The sequence below is a fragment of the Amborella trichopoda genome, chromosome 8 (genome assembly GCF_054954075.1).
Source record: "Amborella trichopoda isolate Santa Cruz 75 chromosome 8, AtrichopodaSantaCruz75HAP2 v2.0, whole genome shotgun sequence".
Classification (NCBI taxonomy): Eukaryota; Viridiplantae; Streptophyta; class Magnoliopsida; order Amborellales; family Amborellaceae; genus Amborella; species Amborella trichopoda.
Window position 1 is genome coordinate 34236367 of NC_142343.1, and position 24168 is coordinate 34260534.

General features: G+C 35.1%; 1 protein-coding gene across 1 annotated transcript; it reads right to left on the reverse strand.

Annotated features, from left to right (window-relative positions):
- Nucleotides 1-22067: 22067 nt before the first annotated feature.
- Nucleotides 22068-23963, reverse strand: SDR2 (NAD(P)-binding Rossmann-fold superfamily protein). The gene is made up of 2 exons (XM_006828108.4): nucleotides 23655-23963; nucleotides 22068-23059 (listed from the first exon to the last, which is right to left on the reverse strand). The coding sequence occupies exons 1-2, from the start codon at nucleotides 23738-23740 to the stop codon at nucleotides 22252-22254; spliced, it is 894 nt and encodes a 297-aa protein (XP_006828171.1). The 5' UTR covers nucleotides 23741-23963; the 3' UTR covers nucleotides 22068-22251.
- Nucleotides 23964-24168: the final 205 nt, after the last annotated feature.

The window sequence follows — 24168 nt, forward strand, 5'->3', positions numbered from 1 at the left end:
CATTGGATAGACTTTGGTGACCCATTAATGAGCCCCTGTATGGACTGTGGGTCATGGACAACACTGGGTCGGTTTGAGAAAGCAAGTGTATATTGTAGTCCATAGCTGAAGGTGGCGTGCCCTAGTATTTATTTATTCAATTCCTAAACCATATGGATCATTTTCTTATATAATAAATTTAATCATATTTGTTTTAATGATATATGATTTTGAGAATTGTTATTTGAATTTTTCTAAATATTTAGATATTTTATTTATCAAATTTAGAGTTATAAAAACATATGTATTGATTTTATATTGATTTAATTATTCAAATTAGATTTTATGAATTTCTAAAATTCATATAAATTTTAATTAATTTATTTTTGCATCGAATGCCCAATAAGCATACGTACCCACCATTACAATGTGGGTGGGGCCCATGAGTTCCACCTAGGTGGCACGCCCCACTCCAAGGAGCTTTCCATTTTGTGAGATCAAGCTTTGGCTTGAAGATAAAGTTATGTGATGTTTTAGAAAGCCTTTGCCTTGAGGAAGCTTTGAATGTATTTTGGAAAGCATGAGAAGACTTGTGCATAATTTTGATAAGTACAATATTATGATCGAAATTGTTTTATTTAATTTCTATTGATGAGGAAATGGTTTAGAGAATAGGGGATAAAGGATTTAGCACATTCGATATGATGTTGATAGTCTATCTATGAAATGGATGACTCAAATCTTTTACCCCACAAGTCACCCAAGATCAATGGTACATATTTATTCTCATAATCAATAGTGCATATTCATTCCCATAAGAAGATGTAAGTCATGAAAAACCCTAAGAAATCCTAATCTTATTTTTGCACTATAAATAGAATACCTCATGCCCATAAATTTCTACACCAAAAATCTCTCTTCTCTCTCTAAATATTTATCTCTCTTTTAATAAGCTTAGGGGGGCACGTCCCAACATAGAAGGTCTCTCTCTTTAGTTTTTGGTAAGGGGCACGCCCCACTTAGATCATCTCTTTTTCTCTCTAAAGCTATCTTAGGAGGTACCCTAGTTGGTATTGATCTCTCTATCTCTCATATTGTGTTATGTTGTTAGGTTTTATCGGTAGTACTTAAAGTTTGAGATTTGTGATTAAGAGTAATTCAGAGTTCTATTGGAGGGTTTGACCTAAATTTGTTTTCCTTTTCGTTTCTTGCTATATTTAATTATATTGTCTTTATATTTCCAATCATAATAATTGTGGTTCAGTTTTGTTTTAAAAAAATTGGTTTAGTGACATCAAAGTTTTAAAATCTTGCATTTGTTAAATTTATTTTCTTTGAAGCAATAATTTATTGTAACAAGACTACTTGTAAATGATCTTTGCCAGAAGAAAGAAAGAAAAAAGAAGAAAAGAAAAAAGAAGAAAAAAGAAAAATCCCTAGACAAGTTCACATTAGTCTTTCTTTCAAAAATCTTCCTCTATGATGATTTGGTCTTATCACATTAGTCTTTTTTAATTTTGAATTTGCCCATGGAAGTATTCTGGAGAGAGATGATCAAAAGGCTTTAGCGCAAGAAAAGAAAACATAAAAAATATGATGGCTTATCATAATAAAAGTATGTTATTTCAAAGTGTTAACATTTTGAAAACATGTGATTCCAAGTTAAGACGCAAAAGCATACAAAAGGTGTGGCTAATTCTTATGCCTGATGCAATTATAAAGTTTAAGCTAAATACTAATAGGGATTGTACGCTCAACCATATTTTGGGTATAAAGCCGAAAAAGAAAAAAACATGTTGGTAATGCATATCTTATATTTCTTCTAGACATAGCCAAACATTAACAATGTATTTCCCAGATTGCATCTAAATACTACCCAAACAATGACAATCCATTTGCAGGTAATGTATTACGCAATAATGTATTACACCAGTAATATATTTCACAGACAATATATTTTCAGGTATCCAAACGACCCCTAAGTTTAATGAGGAATGTGCCCAATGAATTACCAACATCATCATCACTATGGTAATATCTACTAGTGCTTTGGATTGTCCCTTGAAGATTCGAGCATTCCTCTCCTTTCGTAAAGTCCAGAGAAAGGCTGCTATCAAGATGCGCCACAGATGAGCTCTAAGCTTGGGGAGGGTGGAGTAAGAACGAGTACGAGGAGGTGATCAATAGTCCCAGGCATGATTCACTGCCAATTCGATAGACTTGAGACCCAGCCCCATAAAACCTTCACATAAGGGCAATGTAGAAATAGATGGTTGCTAGTTTCTACATCTTGTTTGCATAAAATGCACATGATCACAAGTATTTTGCCCCTTTTTCTGAGCTGCTCACTTGTCAATATGCAAACCTGCTCCAATAGCCATAAAAAGGCCCTCACTCTTTGAGGAGCCTTTATGCTCCGGACTTTAATGTTATGATTTTGCACTTCAAGAATTATATCATTACTGATCTCCTGATGTAATGATTTGACCAAAAATGATCCATTGGCTGTCAGTTCCCAAATAATAGAATATGAAAGGTTTAGAGCTGTTGCATCAAGGAGATATATTGCTTCTCCATAGGATCGAAATAACGTTTTGTGCAAATGATCCCTGGTGCCTCTTTAGCTTGTAGTTCAGATTTCATGGTAGTCAAATTTGATTTGGTATATTTTCTTATACATGGGAGGTCAAGGATTTATAAACCATATGTCAAACATTGTTCATCAGATAGACAAACTTTGGTATCTTCAAATTGTGATATCTCTTAAAAATAAGGATTTTTCTCATGCAATTTGTTGAGAATGTTCCTCACTCAATTATCTTTCATCCATAAAAGGGTAGTTCCTAATGATTGTGTATCTTGGGAGCAATTTGAATTGTCATAGAGATGATTAAAGCAGAATGTAGATGGCTAGACCTTGGTGTCTTCAAATTGGACTTTTGCAAGATATAAGGACTTTTCTCATAAAATTTTTGGATATAATCCTCATAAAATGTTTAGGCCATAAAGTCCCTATTTAAAAGTGGTTTGAGCTACAATAGAGAAACTTATAGTAGAAATTAGAGAATGTGATAGTGTATGTTTGCTGAGCTAAATCTCACTCATTTCTAATCCTTTTGGTCTTGAACTTGTGCCAATATATCCCTCTTTGAGTCTCCTATAATTGTACAAAATATTAGAATAAAAAACTTCATGGTTTGAGAGATATCTCAAAAAAGGCAGATATTTCTCATGGACTTTACAATGGATTGTCTGTCAAGGATAGGATAACTATAGGGCCAGTCCCACTCAAAACTCACGATCTCACATTCCTACGAGAGGGAGGGCCCTAAACTACTTGACATATGACGAGAGACATTTAGTGTTGGGATAGTGATGCAAAATCACCTCCTACTTAAGTGTGATATTTCTCTCAATGTCAAGGGCTATTTTCATTACAAAAAATATGACTGTTATATAAAGTCATTATGTAGAGAGAGAAACGTAGGGTTTTCTTTGAGTGTGTGAAGAAAAACTCTTTGTAGAGAAAAAAGAAAAGCTTTGAGAAAGAAATAGATTAAGGGTTTTGCACAAACCTTAGCTTTGTTCTGCACTTGTATTGGGCCGGATTTTATTGATATTTTTTTGTGGTGATGAAGTTGGTCGATGGTAGCAAGAATTAAGTGGATTGGTGGTTTCTTTGTGGTGTGAAAATTCATTTTGAGTTTTTCTCTACTATTGTAAGGTGATCTCGACATACCCGCAAAACTTGTAATACTTCCATTGGTAGTTAATCCATCATTAGTTGTTGCCCATAGATGTAATCCGATTTTGGGTGAAAAACATACAATTCTATGTTTGTGGTGATTGGATCATGGATCATAGTATTATGATTCCATTTTCTATCTTAATTTCTCTTGATTTCATCTTATTTTTCTCAAATTTACTTCATCATAATACAATTATGTCTATGGATTTCTTAAAATCGATTTGCCGGTGATAGGCAAGTTGGTTTAGAGGTATTGGATTTATTATATTGGGGGGTTCACTACAATAAAGGGTAGTCAAGAGAGTCTCGGTTTTCAACAAATGGTATCAGAGATCAAGGAAAGTGTGTAGTGATTTGAGAAATTGATTACTTACAAATTTAAAATAGAGAAATTTGATGGAATGAAAGATTTTTTGAACTTTGAAAAACAAACGTTGATGATATATTGGTACAACAAGGTCTTAATAAAACACTACAAGAAAAATCCAAGAAACTAGAAAGTATGAAGGATGATGAATGGGAAGAATGGGGTAGGAAGATGCTCGCCACAATTCACTTGTATCTAGCGCATGAAATACTATTTAATATAGTGGGAGAAAAGATGGCTCGACAGACTTAGGGGCAAAGCTAGAAAATTTGTACCAAACAAAGTCCCTCACAAATCGAATTTTCATAAAAAAAAAAAAAAATTATATTCTTTGAGGATGAGAGAAGATATGAAATTGTCGATACACTTGAACGAATCCAACAATATAATATGTGAACTCAAGAGCGTTGGGCTGAAAATTGATAAGGAAGATAAGGAAATAAGACGTTAACGTTCTAATGTTTGTTACCAGAGTCTTACAATAATCTAATTAGTACCTTGAGTTGTTACAATGAAGAATCCTTCGAATTGGATTATGTTGTAGTGCACTTATTACTAATGAACTTCGAAAGAAAAAGATGATAATTAGTTTGATAAATTTGAGGATGGATGTTCTTGTGATAAGAGGTTGGTTGGATGAATGGGCTGGTTCATCAAGAGATTCCTCAAGTAGCCAATCAAAGTGGAGAGAGTACCAAGACAAAAGTGGTTGTTTGTTTTGTGACAAGCCCGACCATATAAAAAAAATATTGTTGTTTAAATTATTGAAAGGGTTCCGGTGTGGGAATAAAATGGCAAGGTAAAACTAATAACGAGGCTCACTAAATTAAAGAATCAACATCCAGTTATACTGAAGATAAGATGTTAAGTTAAAGAATCAACATCCAGTTATCTGAAGATGAGATGTTGATGGTTATAGTGAAGATGAGGTCTTGATGTGGGTATTAGCCATTAAAGACACAATATGGCTACTAATTATGTTTTGAGAAGAATCAACATCCGTTTATGTTTTTTAGAAGACATTATGTTGGTAGTCGCATTATGTCTTCTCAATACGTAATCAATAGTCATATGGTTACCTCTCATGGCTAATAGACTGTCTTCTCGTGGTTAAGAGTTATATTCACATTTTACAAAAAGATATATCATCAAATAATATCATGCCACTTAAACTATTTTGCCCATTTATTGGGCAAAAATCACCATGTAGGCGGTGCAAAGTAGACCTCAATAGTTGTACATTGTCCACGGGTTATTCTCGTTCAATGAACAAAAAGGAATATGCTTCACTCTCTAACTCCAAATGGCCAATGTGAGACATATAACTGACTTCTCTCTGGATTATGATAAAAATAACTTCATAAAATCATATTGCAAAGTACTTATATTATTTTGAAATAAACCAAGGTATTCTTCAATACAAAAATGTTTGCTATTTATTTGACAAGCTCAAGTTTATGTTAGAATGTTTTATATACAAGGGCACCCTTATTGAAGTGTGGAAGTGATGCCATTTCTTATAAGATTGGATTTCTCTTGAGCAATTATAAAATCAAGATGTAAGCTCAAGGCTAGTAATGAGTTATAATTTATGTTAGTTGTATGTTGAATTACCAGTATATGAAAGTATTGTTGATTTAAAGCTATTTGCAGTCATGGATCTAGATGTACTTTGTTGTGCATATGTATTTTTCAATGCATATATAAAGTAAAAGTTCTAATCGAAAAAGACCTTCATAGTATGCGAATAATATATGGTTACCAAATGTTTTATTATTTTGAAATAAGTGGAGGAAAATTGTGTTTTTGCAAGGAAAAATTATTTGATGTTTTAAAATAGTTTTGTTTATACACTAGTTAGAGGCAAGAGGAGCAAAATCTCCCCCCATCATCCTTTGTGTTTAAACTCGTTGATTAGTGGATAAATTATAGCAATTCTGTCAAAGTATAGACTACAAAAGAAATGACCTCACAGTCTCTTTTGTTGTGGTCCACTAGCTGTGCGAGCTCAAAATAGGGGGGAGGTTTTTACAGTGGGATTCAGAAAAAGAGTAAGAGAAAAAATAACTAAAAATAAATAAAAATTGAAAAAAAATAGAAGAGAAGGTTAGTTGGCTTACTTGTAAGCTGGGCCCACAAGCCTAACCATTGGAGTTAGGGTCCGACAGAGAGTGTTGGCATGAGACCAATCCAATCCTTTGTCTTTTAGAGTTATGAGTCGAAGATGCTCACTGTGACTGAGTGTGTGCTAGAGTCAAAGAGGCCTTTGAGGCGGAAGAGCCAGATCACTTGGATTCTGACCCTGAAACCAAATAGTATTCAGCTCAAGAATGAGATGACTACCTTCACAGTTTTCAAAAAGAAAACTTTGAAAATTTTCAAAAAGATAAGGAAGCTTCTAACACATAATACTTCTGTTAGAGCACGGAGAATACACATTCGTCTTCTGATAAACCAATTCCCTCTGTAAATAACAGGAGGGAGGATCTAAACAAACTAAATGTTGTTTCAGTTAGTGGAACATATTTGGATCTAAAAAATGTACCCTTCTTTGAGTACAACCAAGTAATCAGTGAATGGGCACAATCCATGACAATTGTCACAACAAACAATCCTCAGTGGAATACTGAGAGATTTTTCGATTATCTTGTGGGAACACTGCGAGGTGATGTTTTGCAATTCCTTAGAAAGGTAGTCCATAGTCTAGGGTTGGGGGTTTATGGTTTATCTAAAGGTCTGAGGTGAGTTTAGTTCATAGGAATTACAAAGGGGTTTAGAGAGCCTCTGGCTTGGGCAATGTTGAAATTAGGGTTTAAGGGGCAAAGGCAGGGGTTCAGTATAAATGTTTTAAAACTGACCCACTTCTTAATACGAGGGGGTCTTTTTATAGCCCAAACAAGGAGTGACTTGTCATTTGGGGGTGATGGCTCAATCTAGGCCATCCACTCCCATGCGAGTGCACTTTGGTCATGCTTCATGCATAGCCAATGTACATTCACAAAGAACTGTGGGTCCTGGACAGTGGCAGTTTCCCACCACCTATCCTCCCATGCTCCCTAGTGACTATTGTGGGTCCAGTAACGGCCATTATGTGGGGCTTTGGTAGATTTGTGGTTAAATGATGTTTTTATGTACTTTAAATTATCTTCAATGGGCCATATTAGGGTTTAAGTTGGATTAACATGGTCAAAAGTGAGTAGTGGCCTAATGGCTAACTAGGATTTAGACCTATTTTAGAAGGCTTAAGGCTAAAGTTTAGCCTATTTTGGCATGTTTAAAGGGTAATAAGGAAAGTTTACCAAATGGATTGGCTAGTTAGGTAGTATAAGGCTCCCTGAGTATGTTTAGGACCGGTTAATTAAGATTTATGAATTACAAGTATGTATATGGCATTTCTAGATTTATCGTATAATTTATGGAATATGGATATGCGGTTGTAGTGTACTAGAGTATACTATACTAAATGGTCCCTAATACAGGAAATGGGAAAGCTTATAAGCCTAGACTCCGTGGTTTGGGGTTGCCGGTGTCAAAGAATCATCTTAACCAGAGTAGGGTGTCTACAAATATGTCTTTTGAGCCATACTGTTATGGAAAATACATTTTATCTTATTTGCAAAGAGAGAAGTAGTAGTTTTCTTGCCCCAAATTGAAGAATTGAAAAGGGAAGCTATACATAAATATGACAATACCCTCTTGTTTTTGTTTTCTAAGAAATAATGAGAGAGGTCTATGCAAAGCACACAAACATGGATCACGCATGTGTATGAGTATGTGTGAGGATGCAAGGATGCCTAAGGCATATTTTACATTTCGCACACTTGCATCAATGCAAGAGGTCCCTGCACATATCTACTGATTAAGCTTTGCCCCAAGTGGGGCGAGGGGATATCAGTGTGGTGGATACTCCCACTAGAGCATGCAAGACTCTGTTTGGTTGCAAGAATAAGTGCAATATGTTCGATCGATGAGAAGAATTAGGATATATAAAAGGGAAAATTATATAAAAAAAAACCCTAATATATACTATCTATGTAACTTACCCCCACCCAACTGTTTTCTCTCAGCTTTTTCCCCACAATAACCTTTGATTGCAAAAAACCCCCCAAACCCAAAAGAAATATAGAAAAAGACTAAACTACATTTTTTTTCACACACCCTTCACTCTCTCTTGTTTCCCTTTTTTTTATTTACCCAACCAACTGTCTTCTTATGATTTGTCTATTCCCACACCCTTTTCGCTCACGGCCCGAGCTCCTTCTCCATCTCTCGTTCTCTCTCCGGCTCAAGCTCCCTCATTTCATACTCTCTCTTGTGGTTGAAGCTATCTCCCTCTCTCTCTTTGAAGGAACTTTGGCCCAAGCTCTCTACCACAGTTTTATCTCTGTGAAGGCCCGAGCTCTCTCCCTCTCTTTCTATGAAAGATACCACGAAACCCTGGGCTCTCTGTAAAGGCCCGAGCTCTCTCCCTCTCTCTACGAAAGATACCACTGGGCTCTCAATTTCTCTGTCCCAGCCCATACTCGATAGCCCGAGCTCAATTTTTAGCTTACCTCAAATCAGCTCCATCTAAGGTAAATCTTCATTTATTTTTATTTCATAAAAAATAGAGCAAATTTATTTAAGAAAATCACTCAAGTCTGTTGTTAGGTTATTGTTCTTCAAAATTTATTGTATTTGATTTGTCAGTGACAATGAAGAAGATTGTTCATGGAATAAGATATGTTGAATTTTTTCTTATTATTTATTTATGCTTGATTTAAATTTTGAGTTTGTTTTGTTGTATTATTTTCTTTTTGTTTCTTTTCATATTTTTCACTAGCTCAGTATATAAAATCGAGGTCTTGTTTCATATCACGAAGCACATATAGGAGTGCAACAATGCAACGACATTGTTACTTAGTCTTCTGTACTTGATTATGGTTAATTGCTTCTCAAATGCCACTAGTTGGCTATTTTTTAGTGGTTGTTAATAGAGTAGAATAGTCATACTTTGACGGTACTAGGGCAAGGAAGATGATCGGTGACATGGAGATGAGTACCATTTCATAGGATTAAGTTCTGGAGGAATTTAGGAATGGTGCGGTGGAGGATATTGCATAGGAATGGAGAACTTTGACTTAGTTGGAAGCCCCATAGTGTGTCTTGGAATGCAGGGCATATTAGATGCATTTTGGCAAGAACTTATTAAATACGATTTGTATGTTTCTCTTGTTATAATTTAGTTATTAAGAAAAAAAATACCTAGCTATTTTAATAGGCTATTTTAAGAGAAAAAGATATATTGTCTATATTGTTAATTTGAATGTCTATAGTGCTAGTTGTATAGATTGCGTTTATTTATATTGTTAGATTGAACTGTAGCTTAGAGAGGGTATTGTTTATCTACAAGAACTTTAGGATGAGGTTTTAAATGCATTGGAATCATTTATTAAAGGTACATGTTTATATCCACAAAGTCATTAGTTTTGTATTCAGATAATCATTGGGTTTGTTTATCTGTGGGGTGTAAAATATTACAAATCTTATGCAGGACAAAAGAAAATGAGTGATAGAATATAGATTTATTGTATTTTTTATGGAAAACTCCAATGAAATGTCGATGGGACTTTGGATTATATTGATGGTGATGCATGTATATTCATGATTGAAAGCAAACCTAGGTTACATGACCTGTGAAAATATGTAACATAGCATTTCTCGCTAGACATATACTTGTTATCATTGAGGTATTTTGTCTCGAGAAATAGAAAATGTATTGTGAATCTATTCATTGACAATGATAGTGAGATGATGTTGAATACACATGAAGGCGAGAATAATCTCTTGGTTTATATATTTGATGGGACTGAACAAAGGGGTGGAAGTACTTCACGTAATACTAGGGCAATCGAAGAGGTCAGATCCCCCCAATCCTCTAATATTTTGGTCTCTGGTTCCAAACAAAACAATGTACCAATGATGCTTAGTTTATGGGAGGATGCATTTACCAGTATAGGCCAATAATTTGAATCTCTAGATGACTTCCAAGAAGCCCTTAACAAGTTTTCTATAGCACATCATTTTACTTACTGTCTAGTTAAAAATGAGGGGTATCACATAAGTGCGAAAGACAAGGGTGATGGATACAAATGGGAGACATGTGCTTCGAAGTTTAGCAGGACGAATGTTTTTAGCATCAAAATATGGAAAAGAGAACACTCATATAATATTAGGATAAGCAATGATGTATAGAGAAGAGCATCGTAAAAATTTATTGCATCATTAATCAAGGATAAATTAATTGACACTATGCATTACAAGGCTAAAGAAATCATGAATGATTTGTCTCGAGATTATGGGCTGAAAATACCCTATTGCAAAGCTTGGCGATGGAAAGAAATGGCCATCAAAGACATACATTGTTCGTAAGAGGAGGCATACAACAAGTTATCCGAATATGTAAACCGTGTGATGGAGACAAATCCTGATAGTTATGCGATAGGACAAGTATGACAAGATGACATATTTCGTCGAATGTTCTTAAGTTTTTATGGCTCAATACATGGCTTCAAAAGTGGATGGCATCTACTTCTATTTCTTGATGGGATATCATTGAAGGCACGATACATTGGAACTTTACTTGCTGCCAACTCACTCAATGAGGAAGATCAAATGTTTCATGTTGCATTCGTTATTGTGGATGCCGAAAGTACCGATAACTGGTTATAGTTTATAGAATCTCTAAAGATTGATATTGTGATAGATAGTGAAATCATTTTTTTGTCTGACAGACACCCTGACCTAGTTGATACTGTCTGTTAAGTTTTTTAAATTGCCCATCATGCCTTCTGTGAGCATCATTTAGCAGAGAATTTCAAGAAAGAAGTAAAAGACATAGCTAATGATATTAATAAGGTAATTGTAAAATAACTTATCGCAGCATGCAGAGCGTACAGACCGCAAGAGTATTTTGAGAATATGAGAGAAATTATGTCAATTTCGGATGACGTATACAAGTGGTTCATGGAAGAATCGACAAACCATTGGGCCACATCACTCTTCAAGAGTAAACAATATAATCAAGTAACAACCAATATGGCTGAGTCATATAACAAGTGGATTCTAGAAGCACGAGACATACCAATTCTTCAGTGCATTGACTTAATTAGAAGACAAATTATAAAACTAATGGCCACCCACAATTTTGAAGCTGAAACCTGGACTACAGCACCCCGCACGCGCAAGACGAACTAAGAAAGATCATAAAACAATCCTTTTTTGTTAGGGTCATTATATCAAGTGGAGCCATTATTTGAAGCAAGGGGTGATCGCATGAAATATAAGGTATATATAATTGCACGAGAATGTGAATGCCGGGGTTGGCAAATAACTAGTTTGCCTTGCAAACATGCTTGTAAAAGCCTTCAATGGATGAATAGGGATCTCGTTGACTATTGTGAAGACTATTTCATGGTTGAAAAGTTACGTGAAATTTTTTTCGAACCTATCGTGCCAATTACCTTGATCGATCTATCTAGGAATATGCGTGGACTACTTCCTCTAAATGGAATAAGAGTACTTCCACCTCTGTCACACCCCAAGAATTTATAATAATGTTATTCCTGAGATGTGACAGACAAAACATATATACATCTATTGATAGGACAAATTTACAGTGGCGAGGTCTTACAAAGTAAATAAAGAAAGCTAGTACAACAACAGTATCTTCCAAGGTTGATCTTGACTATCACTCAAAATGAATCCGCAGTTATCCTGAAAAAATGTTTACCATAGTTTGATGAGTTTGGCTACTCAGTAAGTGATCATCATAATCCTAAAAATAATCATGATTGAAAGATATCAATATTTTCCAAAAGGAGATCTATTAACAGAAATGCATCAACAGTTTCACTTTCAATAAATGTATAATTAAGTATAATTCGAATAATTGAAATGCATATAACACTTTAACGGTAGTGCATAATTCAAAGGATTTCACAAAATACCCTACTGGCGTCCCAAGTAGGTCACCTATATACCCCATCAGCGTCCTGATGGGTCCACTTAATCCCTATCGGCGTCCCAGATAGGTCTACTTAATCCCTGCAGGTCCACTTATACCTCACCGGCGTATCGGATGAGTCCACTTAATCCCTACCGGCGTCCTAGATAGGTCCGCTTATACCTCATCGGCGAACCGGATGTGTCCACTTGCATACTTAAATTATTTCTAAATCTCTTTAAACATTCGAAAGCAGCAATATCATGTACTCAACATATCACTGAAATCATTAATATGAATTTCACTTAAACCATTAATAACAGTCACTTTCTATAACATTTCAAAAATAACCAATCAAATATTTTGGGCTCAAATTTAGAAAGGTAGCAGTTTGTAAAGGCATTCTAGCATAATTGCCAATTTAATATGTCTAGAAAAACTCTTATAGAAATTCAAGAATACGGAATTATCACAATTTATGGGATATCAATCCACAAATAAACATTTCACAACAATACTATAATCAATTGCAAAAATGTCAATTTTTAAATAATAAAGCAGTCATTTGCACATGAATTTTACAATGTCTAAATATTCAAAACAGTAGAAAGAAATATCACAATTTTACTAACAGCAGAAATATCACATTTTTTTCTAATAGTTTGATAGTATCTAAAATTTTCTAACAATAGCCAAGAAAAATAAATAAATTTATTTTTTTAAGAATTTACAGCATTTAAAATTTCTAACATAGATAAAATATCACAATTTTTATTAAAAAGATTATTTTTCAATATAATGAGGTCGTGTGTGCATAAAATTTATCGCACCTAAAATTCATGATAATAAGCAGAAATAATTATTTCATTTTATTTTTAAAAAGAATGGATTATTTTTCGAGACAATGAGGTCACTTACACATAAAACTGATAAAATAAAGATCCTAGACGAAAATATCACTATTTATTAAAAATAGACTATTTATCAGGAAGGCGATGTCACTTACCCACAAATACTTGAGGAGCTTCCGATAAAAATTCGGCTAGAGAGAGGAGTTCACTGTGTTTCGACCAGAGAGAAAAATCTCATAAGTTTTCTAAGGTAGGAGTCCTCATCTCTCTGAATTTAAATTCTACTAATATATTATTTTATTCTTTTATTACGTTACAGGTGTGAGCGTTAGGTTACGCTTTAAACGACTAAAGCCCACGTCCTTTAGTGGACGAGGCAAGCGCAAAGAAGCAACAAAGCTTTTAAACGAAAAGCTTTGAAAAGTAGAGATGGTCCCTAAGGACCATCATCTTCAAACGAATCATCATGTATTAAAAGTTTATTTTCTTCTTCTTCTTTTTTTTTTTTTTTTTTTTTTTTCAAAAGTTTAGGATTGTTACAACCTCACTTAAAACGACCCCCTAGTCGACCAAAAAAGAAGCGCATCGAGTCATAGGATGCACCGGTGCGACCTATTCACTATAGTAAGTGCAAAGGAACTGGTCACAACATGGCAACATGTAAAGTACCCACTTGAAGGCATATTTTTAAGTTATCTTTTTTGTTCTGTCTTTTTAAATTGTAGCACCCATTTGTAAAAAAATTTGTCAGTACATATATTAATAGTGTTTGTTTATAGTGCTTGTATGACTTTTGTTCATTTTGCGATATTAGTGCACATATATTGGATATGCCACTTTTCTCTCCATTTTTTTATTGGATATGCTACTTGTTATTACATATATTAATGGTCTTTGTTTATAGTGTTTGTTCCACTTTTAGCCATTTCGTGATATTAGTGCACATATATTGGATATGCCACTTTTTTCTCTATTTGTTTTATTGGATATGCTACTTGTTAGTACATATATTAATAGTTTTTGTTTATAGTGTTTGTTCCACTTTTAGTTATTTCACGATATTAGCGTACATATATTAGATATGCCACTTTTTTCTCTCTTGTGGTTATTTTTTAATGCCAATTATGAAAATAAAATTAGCAATGCAAGACCCGGAATAATTAAGAGGCACATGGGAGCTATCCTCTTCATCAGGTCAAAGGCAAGAGGTACAAAGGTTCTATTTGTTTAAGAAGTGGAAAGTAGGAAGCCGATGATAGTGAAAGAGAAAAAGATGATGATGATGGAGAAGAGGATATTGAATGCCACGATGATAGTGATAGCGGGCATGAAAATGAGAGAAGAACAAAGAAAAAAGTTGATAACTTTCAAGCACCAACATTGCAAGAGGAATCGAGATGGAATTTATGATCACGAAGAGGATGATGACTTTTTTTTTGTTTTTCTTAGATATGTATATTTGAAACAAATGTTAAGTAAAAAATGTGGTTCATATTGATTTTGATGCGACATTCATATGTATTTTTAGATTTGATCGATACGTTTGAAACAAATGTTCGGTAGTTTGTGAATGATCATCTTTATCATGATCTTTTGCATATGGGTATTTGATCTAGATATATGATCTTTTGCATATGGGTTTTTGATCTAGATATATGATGACTTTATCAATGCTTTGTTTCAATTATGAGGAAGTCATCAATTTGGAGATGGTATATTTTTAAGACAATGTAACTCGGTTACTTGATGCGGTTGCTTTTATCATATAGAAGTCATGCAATGGTAGTTGTTGCTTTGGTGAAATCCATCCGCCACCAAAGGAAAAAAAGATATGCAATGGTAGTTCATCATATGGAAGTCATGCAATGGTAGTTGTTGCAATGATAGTTATTGCCCTAAGAGGAAGGATTTAGCAATGAAATCTATCTGCCACTAAAGGCAAAAAGACCAAAAAAAAAAAAAAAAAGGGTTGAGGAACAACGCTTCGACAGTAGCAGAAGCTGCTTCGAAAGTAAGTGCTCTGGAGCCACATCACTCTGGCAACGCGTAAACACACTCCGGCAGTGAGTGCTCTAGAGCCACAGCGCTCCAGCAATGTGTAACAGCGCTCCGGCACTGGGGACAACGCACTCCGGCAATGAGTGCTCCAGAGCCACAACGCTTCGCAATGGTTAAACACCCTTTGGCACTGTGGACAACCGGCTCCGGCAATGGGTAAATGTGCTTTGGCAGTGAGTGCTTTGGAGCCACAACACTCCGGCAATGGGCAAACGCACTCCGACAATGTGGGCAGCGCGCTCCGATAATGCGTAAACGCACTCCGGTAGTGAGTGCTCTGGAGCCACAGTTTCTCTAGCAATGTGTAAACGAGCTTTGGCACTGTGGACAGAGCGTCCGACAATTGGTAAACGCGCTCCAGCAGTGAGTGCTCTGGAGCCACATCACTCCGGCAATGAGTAAATGCGCTCTAGCACTGTGGACAACGCACTCTGACAATGGAGCAACGCGTCCCGGCAGTGAGTACTCTGGAGCCACAAAGCTCAGGCACTCTCTTAGCATGCTCCGGTAGTAGGTGTTTTGTAGACTCTGGCTCAAGCAGTATGCTAAGGCGCTCCAGCAGTATGTGTTTTAGACACAACACTCCGGCAGTTGCATGCTACGATCCGATAATAGGCTATAGTCAGTGCTCATGTATTTTTTTGTACGGTCAGAGCATTTCTTTCTTAAAAAAAAAAAAAAATTACCTTGGAAGGGTTTTCATAGAAAGTGTATTTTGTGGGAAAAGTGAGAGGACAGGTTAGTTGGGGGGTAAATTACGTAAATAGTACATTTTGGGGGGCTTTTTGTAATTTTCCCTATTTAAAATGGAAAGGTTTCCATACCTCCCCTACACCATAGAAGATTTATGCTTCCCCTGCCTTCCAGCCATCCAATTTTGATCAAGAGAGCTACTTACCATTTGATCTTAGGTCCGACATCTCAAAGTATTTTATTCTAAATTTTTTTATACAAATTGTATGAATACGAAATTTGTTACATACCATCTTCTCATTGGGGGCGCACTTATAAAAAATATTAAAAATAAATTTTCAATAAAATATATTGACCAAAATACCTTTTGAAACTTTCAAAGGTATTTTGGTCATTTTATTTTATTGAAAATATATTTTTTATATTTTTCTCTAGTATGAATTTAATTGAGGATTTGACGTACAAAAATTGGTGTCGAAATATTCTAAAAAAAAAATATAGTGTAAAGATGTGATATTGTGATTGGAGCAATCTTAGCCCTCCATTCAGAATGGAAGGTTGGATAAGGCGAAATATATAAGTTTTATGTTGTAGAGGAAGCATAAAAGGTTCCCCCTGTATAAAATGCGCCCTAGCGCTATATCTAATTGAGCATGATGGTATGTTTTTTGGAGCCGAAAAAGACACCTTGAAACCGTGTGACTATTGGGGATCTAGTTGCATGTGAATTACAAGTGCTGGACCCTTTTGTATAGTTGAAATTGAAAATCCAAGAGTGAACTCTTAATTGAACTGATACATCGGATGACAGAGAAAGGGCCCAATATAAATTGAACTATAATTGATCTTATCTTTGTAAGAAGTTTTCAACCAAATTTCAGACCTTTTGTGAACTTTCTCTTCGTAGAAGATAGGCAATTTTGGTATTCTAGATATTTGTGAACTTTCTCTTCGTAGAAGATAGGCAATTTTGATATTCTAGATATTATTTTACTTGTGCATTCGTACATGCAATATAGTATTTTGTTTCCTTGTATTCTGGACGCAAATTTGCCTAAAAGATGTACATTAACTCTCATTAATAAGGGGAAAATATTAGCTTATGAATACAAAGTTATCATTCCTAAAAACATGAAGATTGAGGTTTCTTCTTTGGCACTCAAAAAACGTTTTCATTACTCTCCTTAACTTGCCCTTTACATCCACTAATTACAACACAATTTGAAGATGCGACGTCAGTAAACTCAAAGTCATGAAGGCCACATTCGGATCCCTGCATATGCCAACTGAGGTTTTTGATACATTTCCCTTGTTTGGATCATATCTTTGTAAAATATGGTTTTGCATTTTGATTTTATCTTCAAGTTAAACAAGTTTTTTTTATATGCTTTTCTTTTCAGGATTCAAATATTCTCATATATTAGAAGTTAATTCCTACTAGGGAAATGAAATTAGTTTTTAATCAACTTTTTTTTACATAATATCTGCTAGCAAAGTCATGAAATAGCTAACCAGATTTGATGAGCCAGCCAAACACATTCGATGTAAGCCCAAACATGAACATTATACAAATAAGCCCAATGGAGAAAAGAAAGTACTCCACTGCATGAAGAGAATCCTCCCTTTTTTAAAAAAATAAAGGGTTCAAGGTTAAGCCATATGGTGACGGGGCGCCACAGCATGATGTCTTAAGTTCTACTCTTAATATCGGTAGAGGATCCGTTCCCACTAAATTATCCCCCAAAACAAAAAATTAAGTCCAAAAATCCATCTAAAAAATAGATGGAAAAGTGTTTCATGTGGGCTAAACCGCATTTCTACATATGTGGTCCATCTAAAAGGAATTGAAACCTCCCCGTTCAAATGTTTTCTTAATAGAACTATTACTTTCGATTTTCAAAATTTATTTATTTTATCATATTCATGATCTCCATGCCGTCAAAAAATCTGTATCAAAAATAGATTTTTAAGAGATGACTCATTTCTACATGGACTCATAAAAATCAAATCCAAAATAGATTTTTAAGAGATGACAAACCTAGACTCATAAAAACCATGTCCTCATTGGAAAAGTATACAATTATGAACATTTGTCTATAGTACATGGTGATAACAATTAATCTTCACCATTAGATGTGAAATTAAATAGCTATATTTATTCTATTGACCAAGCTCAAACTTCAAAAGAAATTTTTTCGAATTTTGTGACACATACAAATATCATATCTCTCATCGGATTGTAAGTAATTGTGACCTATTTATTTGAAAGATAAACAGTCTCATTGTGTAGAGTCCCAACCTTAGTATATTTGACAAGAGAAGAGAAATGATCATATAGGATCATCTCCCATCTATAGGTGAGATTTCAAATGATCGTCAATAAATTTGATATAGATTTATAAAAATATCAAATCTTTTACTCATACCATATTTTTTCTAGATATTCATATCAATTTTAATAATAAACTTTTCAAATCCTAGGTGGAAAAGAGTCCGGCTCATTTGACAAAAGAGAAAATAATGGATACTTTTTCCCTGGTACGTCCTCGCCCTTACCACCGAACACTGCCGTAACCGAATAGACGAAAAATTTAATGCCCTTGCACGGACGACGAGGTAGAAAGCAACAAAATCCCGAGAAAAATTTAAAGAGAGAGATAGTGAGAATAGACAAGGATATCTTCCTAGGGAGAGTTATGGTACAACTCACTACGCGTGATACCCTACGCCACTCTCATCATTTTTAAACCCTTGTCTCACAAACAAGCTGGCTGGCTGGCTGGCTCTACCCACCCTCCCTTTTCCCTTTTGAATTCAAAGATTACACGTCTTAATGCATGCCAGTTCAATCCTTAGACATCCCCTCGCTCCTACAATATTTTTTGGATATGGAGCCGAAGCTCAAAACAAACAATTAAAGTAAAGCTCAACTTCGATATTGAAAAATCTTTGTGATAGCATTAAAATATATTTTTATTTTTAATTATAAAATTTAAAATTTTAAAAATAGTATAAATCGAGCACATTTATGAAAATCTTGAAAATTGATTGTTTGAAACTGCATTATAAGATGCATTATTTTCAAAACTTGAATTTTTTTTTTCTCATGAAGTCGAACTGATCAATTTGAGGTTTTAGTGAAATTTTTGACATGGGCTCTAATTTGATTGTTTAGAGCCTCGGCTCTATATAATATTTTTCCATATATATTTCCCTCCCACTATATGAGAAGTGGGTGAGAGGACCGTGTAGAGAGATTCCTAGCTTCGTGGAAGTGGGCGAAGAAAGTAATATATGAGAGACGCGGCGAGGGTTTTTTTGGGAAGTTGGTGAGCAAACAATGAAATTTGATAAAGGTTAAAAAGTATATGCCCTAAGGCATTCTAAATTATAAAAAACTCTAGCTTTTGTGTATCCAATGGCCACAACTATATGTGAACACTTAAAATTGGAAATTGGTTTCATAAAGGCTGCAGCAGGCTATAAAAAAAAAAAAAAAAAGTAAAGCTTCACCTCAAAACTCATAAAAAATTACAATTCAAGTATTGAAAAAAACTGAATCGATCATCTGACTTGAATGCCATGATTTTGGAAAATTTAGGATTTCAAGCTCTAAAAATAATGTATATTGTATTAATTTATCTACACAATCTATTTCTCCCTAAAAATAAATGTTCAAACAATCAAATTTGAGCCTACGTCAAAAATTTCACCAAAAAATGTTGTTTTGATGCACAAATATCCTTAAATTGATCATCTCGATATCAAGATACATGGACATGAGAAAAAAAATGGATTTCAAGTTTTGAAAATAGTGTATTTTGTAAGATATTTTTGGACTGTCAATTTTCAAGATTTTCAATTTTTCATATATATGTCGATCTACACTATTTTTTAAGCTTTAAACTTTATAAATAAAAATGAGAATATATTTTAAGACTATCACAAATATTTTCAGCATTAAAACTACATTTCTCGGCACTATTTGAAGGTAGGCTCTAATTTGATTGTTTAGAGCCTAGGAACCATACAAACCTCACCCTTTAAAAAATATGGTGTTTGTTTGAAAGAAAGTATGCGACATCAAACTCATTCAATAGACTCATCCCAGCAGCCAATACGACTAAACTTTTTGCACCTCCCCCCAATGCCCTTTTTGACCCTCTCGATTCATTTTGGCCCAACCAGGCAAATGTTTGCCTGAATTTGAAAAAGGCGAAGGGATGGAAAACTGTGAGGTGGGTCACCCATTTTCATTACCATATAAGCCAAGAGATTTCCTATTCCCGCTGGAATGTAGTATTCATTTATTTCTTTTTTTTGGGTAGACCTGTGGGAGTACAGGGCCTTAACCCTTTTTCGAAATAATTAGCTGCTTTCGAATGCCTCAGCGCGAATGAAACCTAGACAGGTAGTGAGGCACCTCAACCCCATTCCCACTATTCATTTATTCCTTGAGCAAAATATACATTAGGAATTTCTTTTAAATCCTGAGATGTAAAACGAAAATGTTTGACTTTCACTCTTCTATATGTGCCTCAAAAAATAGCATCCTAGTATTTCACAATAATGATATAATTTCTAGAGGGAATGATCTAGATGTTCAGAACTCAAAATCTTTTTTTTTCTTTTTCAAAAACAATCATCTAGTTATAATTAGATGGATTCTAACATTTCGAATTAAAAAAATCTCTTAAATAAGTGTTTTTTTGCCGAGGGAATAAATGTGTATAGCACACGCTTAATCCACCGTTTTTAATCCACCGTTAGAGAATCGGTGTGCAGTTGAGGGAGAGGATGAAAATTCAAATAAATGAAATAAAAAAGGAAACTTCCTTTGAAGATAGATATTGAGAGATTTCAGCATTTACCACAAATTTTTTTCTTTTGGTAAGTAAATGTCTCTCTCAAATTTACCACAAATTCAAATTATAGAACCGATTAGCATTAAACTTCAGAGAAACTTATATTCCCATTAGAGAGAGAGTCAATTGCCACCAATTCAATTCATTGAAAAAGTTGTAGTCAATATGTTTGGAATAATAACTTGCTTTACCGAACCTCATAAATGAGACTCTTTCTTCTCACTCTAAAAAAATAAGGTTCTTGCAATACCCCTACGTCCCATCCGTCAACGATGCCACCAAGCAAAAATCGAATCTTAAAGGAGAAAAAGAAGGTCAAGGCAGAAACGCCCTAGTTTTTATCTCGCCCAAAACACCCCTTGGGTTTTAAATTATAGAATTTTTACTTTGGAAAAAGTTTATATAGAGCCGATGCTCTAAAGCCCCCATCAAAATTTTTATTAAAAGAAGTTATTTTGATGCTCAAATATTTTCAATTTGATCGTTTCGACCTCATGATACATGGACATGAGAAAAAAATAAATTTCATGTTTTGAAAATAGTGCATTTCATAAAGCATTTTTGAACCATCAATTTTCAAGGTTTTCATATATTTGCTCGATATACAAGCCACAAACTGCACCCTTTTGCTTTTGCCTCCATAAATTTACAAATTAAGCAATTTCTTTAACTTAGTTACTTGTACATTACCATAATTTACGTATCCTTGTCAATATGCCTGAGGAAATTGTATTGCTATTTCACCTGTGGTAACGAAAATCTTGAATAATCTAGCAAAATTTAGTTGTATAAAATGGGATTTAAATCGGTCTATGGGTAAAGCATAAAATTAATTAAAATATAGAAAATAGCCCAAATCGATTCGGTCCGATTCGAGGGATTTTAAAATCTGGAATTTTATTTGTCCATAATTCAACGGAGTTGCAAAATGAGGTAGAATTGATATACCACGCGTATGCATTCACATTTTTAGGAGATTGACCAAAGATTTCCAACTTTTTAATAGAAAAAATTTAGACGAGCGTGCGTCAACGTTTTGACATGTAGACCAGTCTTCTACAGAGTCCAAAAATAAATACCCCACCCTATTGAATATGGTCGCCGTTTGGGTTGAGCCTAAGCTCTAAACAATCAAATTAAAGCCTACCTTCAAATAGTATAGAGCAATGTAGTTTTAATACTGGAATTCCTTGCGACAGCCTTATAATATATTTTTATCTTTATTTATAAAGTTTAAGCTTCAAAAATAATGTAGATCAATAGATTTATGAAAACTTAAAAATCTTGAAAATTGACGATAAAAAAATAAGTTACAAAATCCATTCTTTCCAAAAGTTGAAATCCATTTCTTTCTTATGTCCATGCATCTTGATGTCGAGATTATGAATTTGAAGATATTTGGGCATCAAAACAACCTCTTTAATTGAAAATTTTTAGGTAAGCTCTAATTTAATTGTTTAGAGCCTCGGCTCTATATAAACTTTTCCCATTGAATTTTCAGCTCTCGCTCCTGACAAAATGCTGAAAAAATTCAAATGAATGAAACTTCATTAATCAAATTTCAAATGAGGGAGGAGATGCCCTGTGAGGGAGGCAGTTTCTCTGCTCCTCTCAAGTGGCTACAAAAATCTAAAAGAATAGAACACCATTACTCAATTTTCAAATGGATAAAGGAAGCGCCTAGGAGATAATCTCTCTCTCTAGTGTCATAGGCCCACACAGTTTCTCGCTGTGGTCACACCTCCATCGACCACAAGATTATGACCGCTGACATACTTGGATTCATCACTAGCCAAGTATAATGCGGCCTCAGCCACATCCTTGGCCCTCAAATTAGCACCCTTCAAATTAGCCAAACCCCTCACAAACTCCTCCATCTTCTCAACGTCATCCCCTCTCAGGCACCCCTCCATCTCCACCCCCTCTCTCCAAGCATCAATCAACATAGAAGTGGCCACCCCAAATGGAGATATGCAATTGACCCGAATCCCATGCTTTCCGAGCTCGCAGGCGGCGTTCTTTGTGAGCCCTACGATGGCGTGCTTCGACGCTGTATAAGAGTGTGGCCCGAGCCCTCCCAACACACCAGCCACGCTCGCTGTCGAGATTATGCACCCACACCCTCGAGGGAGCATGGCCCGAGCCGCGTGCTTCATGCCTAAAGCCACACCTCTTACATTCACGCTCATTACTCTGTCGAATTCGTCTGGGTCGAATTCTAATATGCTTTTTCGGCCTTGAGATTGACTTCCTAGAACTCCTGCATTGTTGAAGAGGATGTCGAGCCTTCCATAACGGGTTAGGGCTCGGTCGATCAGGTTACAGACATCGGATTCTTGGGATACATCGCAGTGCACATAGAGAGCGCCAGGGAGGGAGGCAGCAAGGGCCTCCCCCGAGACATCATTGATGTCTGCGATGACAACTTTGGCGCCATGGCGCGAGAAGAGGCGGGCCGTCGCCTCACCAATTCCCCTTGCGCCTCCGGTGATCACTGCAACTTTGCCCTCAAGCCTGGAGAGATAGAGAGAGAGAGAGAAAATTATTTTTTGACTGCAATATATCTACCATTTCTCTTTTTAAGAAGCTAATTGCAGAGGATGGGAAAATAAAGGGAAACAGATGAAAGAGAAAAATGGTGAAAGTTTTAACAAACTCCGTATGAATTGGGCCAACAGTTGAGTGATTCATGGCCACCATAACTTCTCTCAGTTGAGTGATTCACGGACACCATAACTTCTCTTTAGAGCGAGAAAGTTTAAGAACCTTTTAATCTTTTGTTCCAACAAATTCCCATACGATTGGACTCGTTTAAGAAAAGAAAAGCAGCTTTTGAAAGATGATAAATATTAATATTTGATGAAATGTCCAGCAAAAAGTGAAACGTTGGTATTCACAAACCAAAAAGGTTGCAGTCATGTCACTCGGCTCGACAAAATGGACGGAGAAGAGAATAGAGAATGAGAAATAAGAGCAAAAAAGACAGAAAAAGAAGATGGAGAGGGAATAATAGACACAGAATATAGAGAAGCAAGAAAATTGAGGCCATCAGAGAGAGACCAAAGCAAAATTTTCACATAAAGTAAAATGGGAGAAAAGTTTTAAGTACCTTCTCTGAGAGACTCCACCATTATTATCCCAAGAAAGTATCTGCACTGAAGGATGAGCATTTTCAGGCATGATCTCCACTGCCATCTCTCTTTCTGATGAAGAGTGAAAAACACCAAACAAAAATTGAAATGAGACTCGCTCTCTCTTAACTTTGAACAAAGTCACAGGAATATGGAGATGAGAGAGAGGAATGCAGGGTCCAAAGAATTTATAGGCGTTTAGGAGAGGGGTGGGTCCAGTGAACTTTCGGCATAGGTAGTAGGGTCATTCACAAACACCATCCCGGTAAAACCTTCAAAGACCCCATTCACACTTTCCGTCCAAATATTTATCACAATTTACACAAAAGATCAGCTATTAAACATTTTATTCATGGGTTTTGTTATGCTACACTATGGTGGTCTACATCTTCAACATTTTTTAACATTAAAATACTTTTGAATTGTAATACAAAATTTTTTAAATGGACATATTTTTTTGTCATTTAGAAAGATAGAATGGATATTTTTATA

Bases quoted from the DNA above. Each gene is read 5' to 3' on its own strand.
- SDR2 (XM_006828108.4), bottom strand. From the start codon at position 23,740: ATGGCAGTGGAGATCATGCCTGAAAATGCTCATCCTTCAGTGCAGATA. The intron at 23,060-23,654 runs GTACTTAAAACT...CTATCTCTCCAG, and splicing joins GGTGGAGTCTCTCAGAGAAG to GCTTGAGGGCAAAGTTGCAG.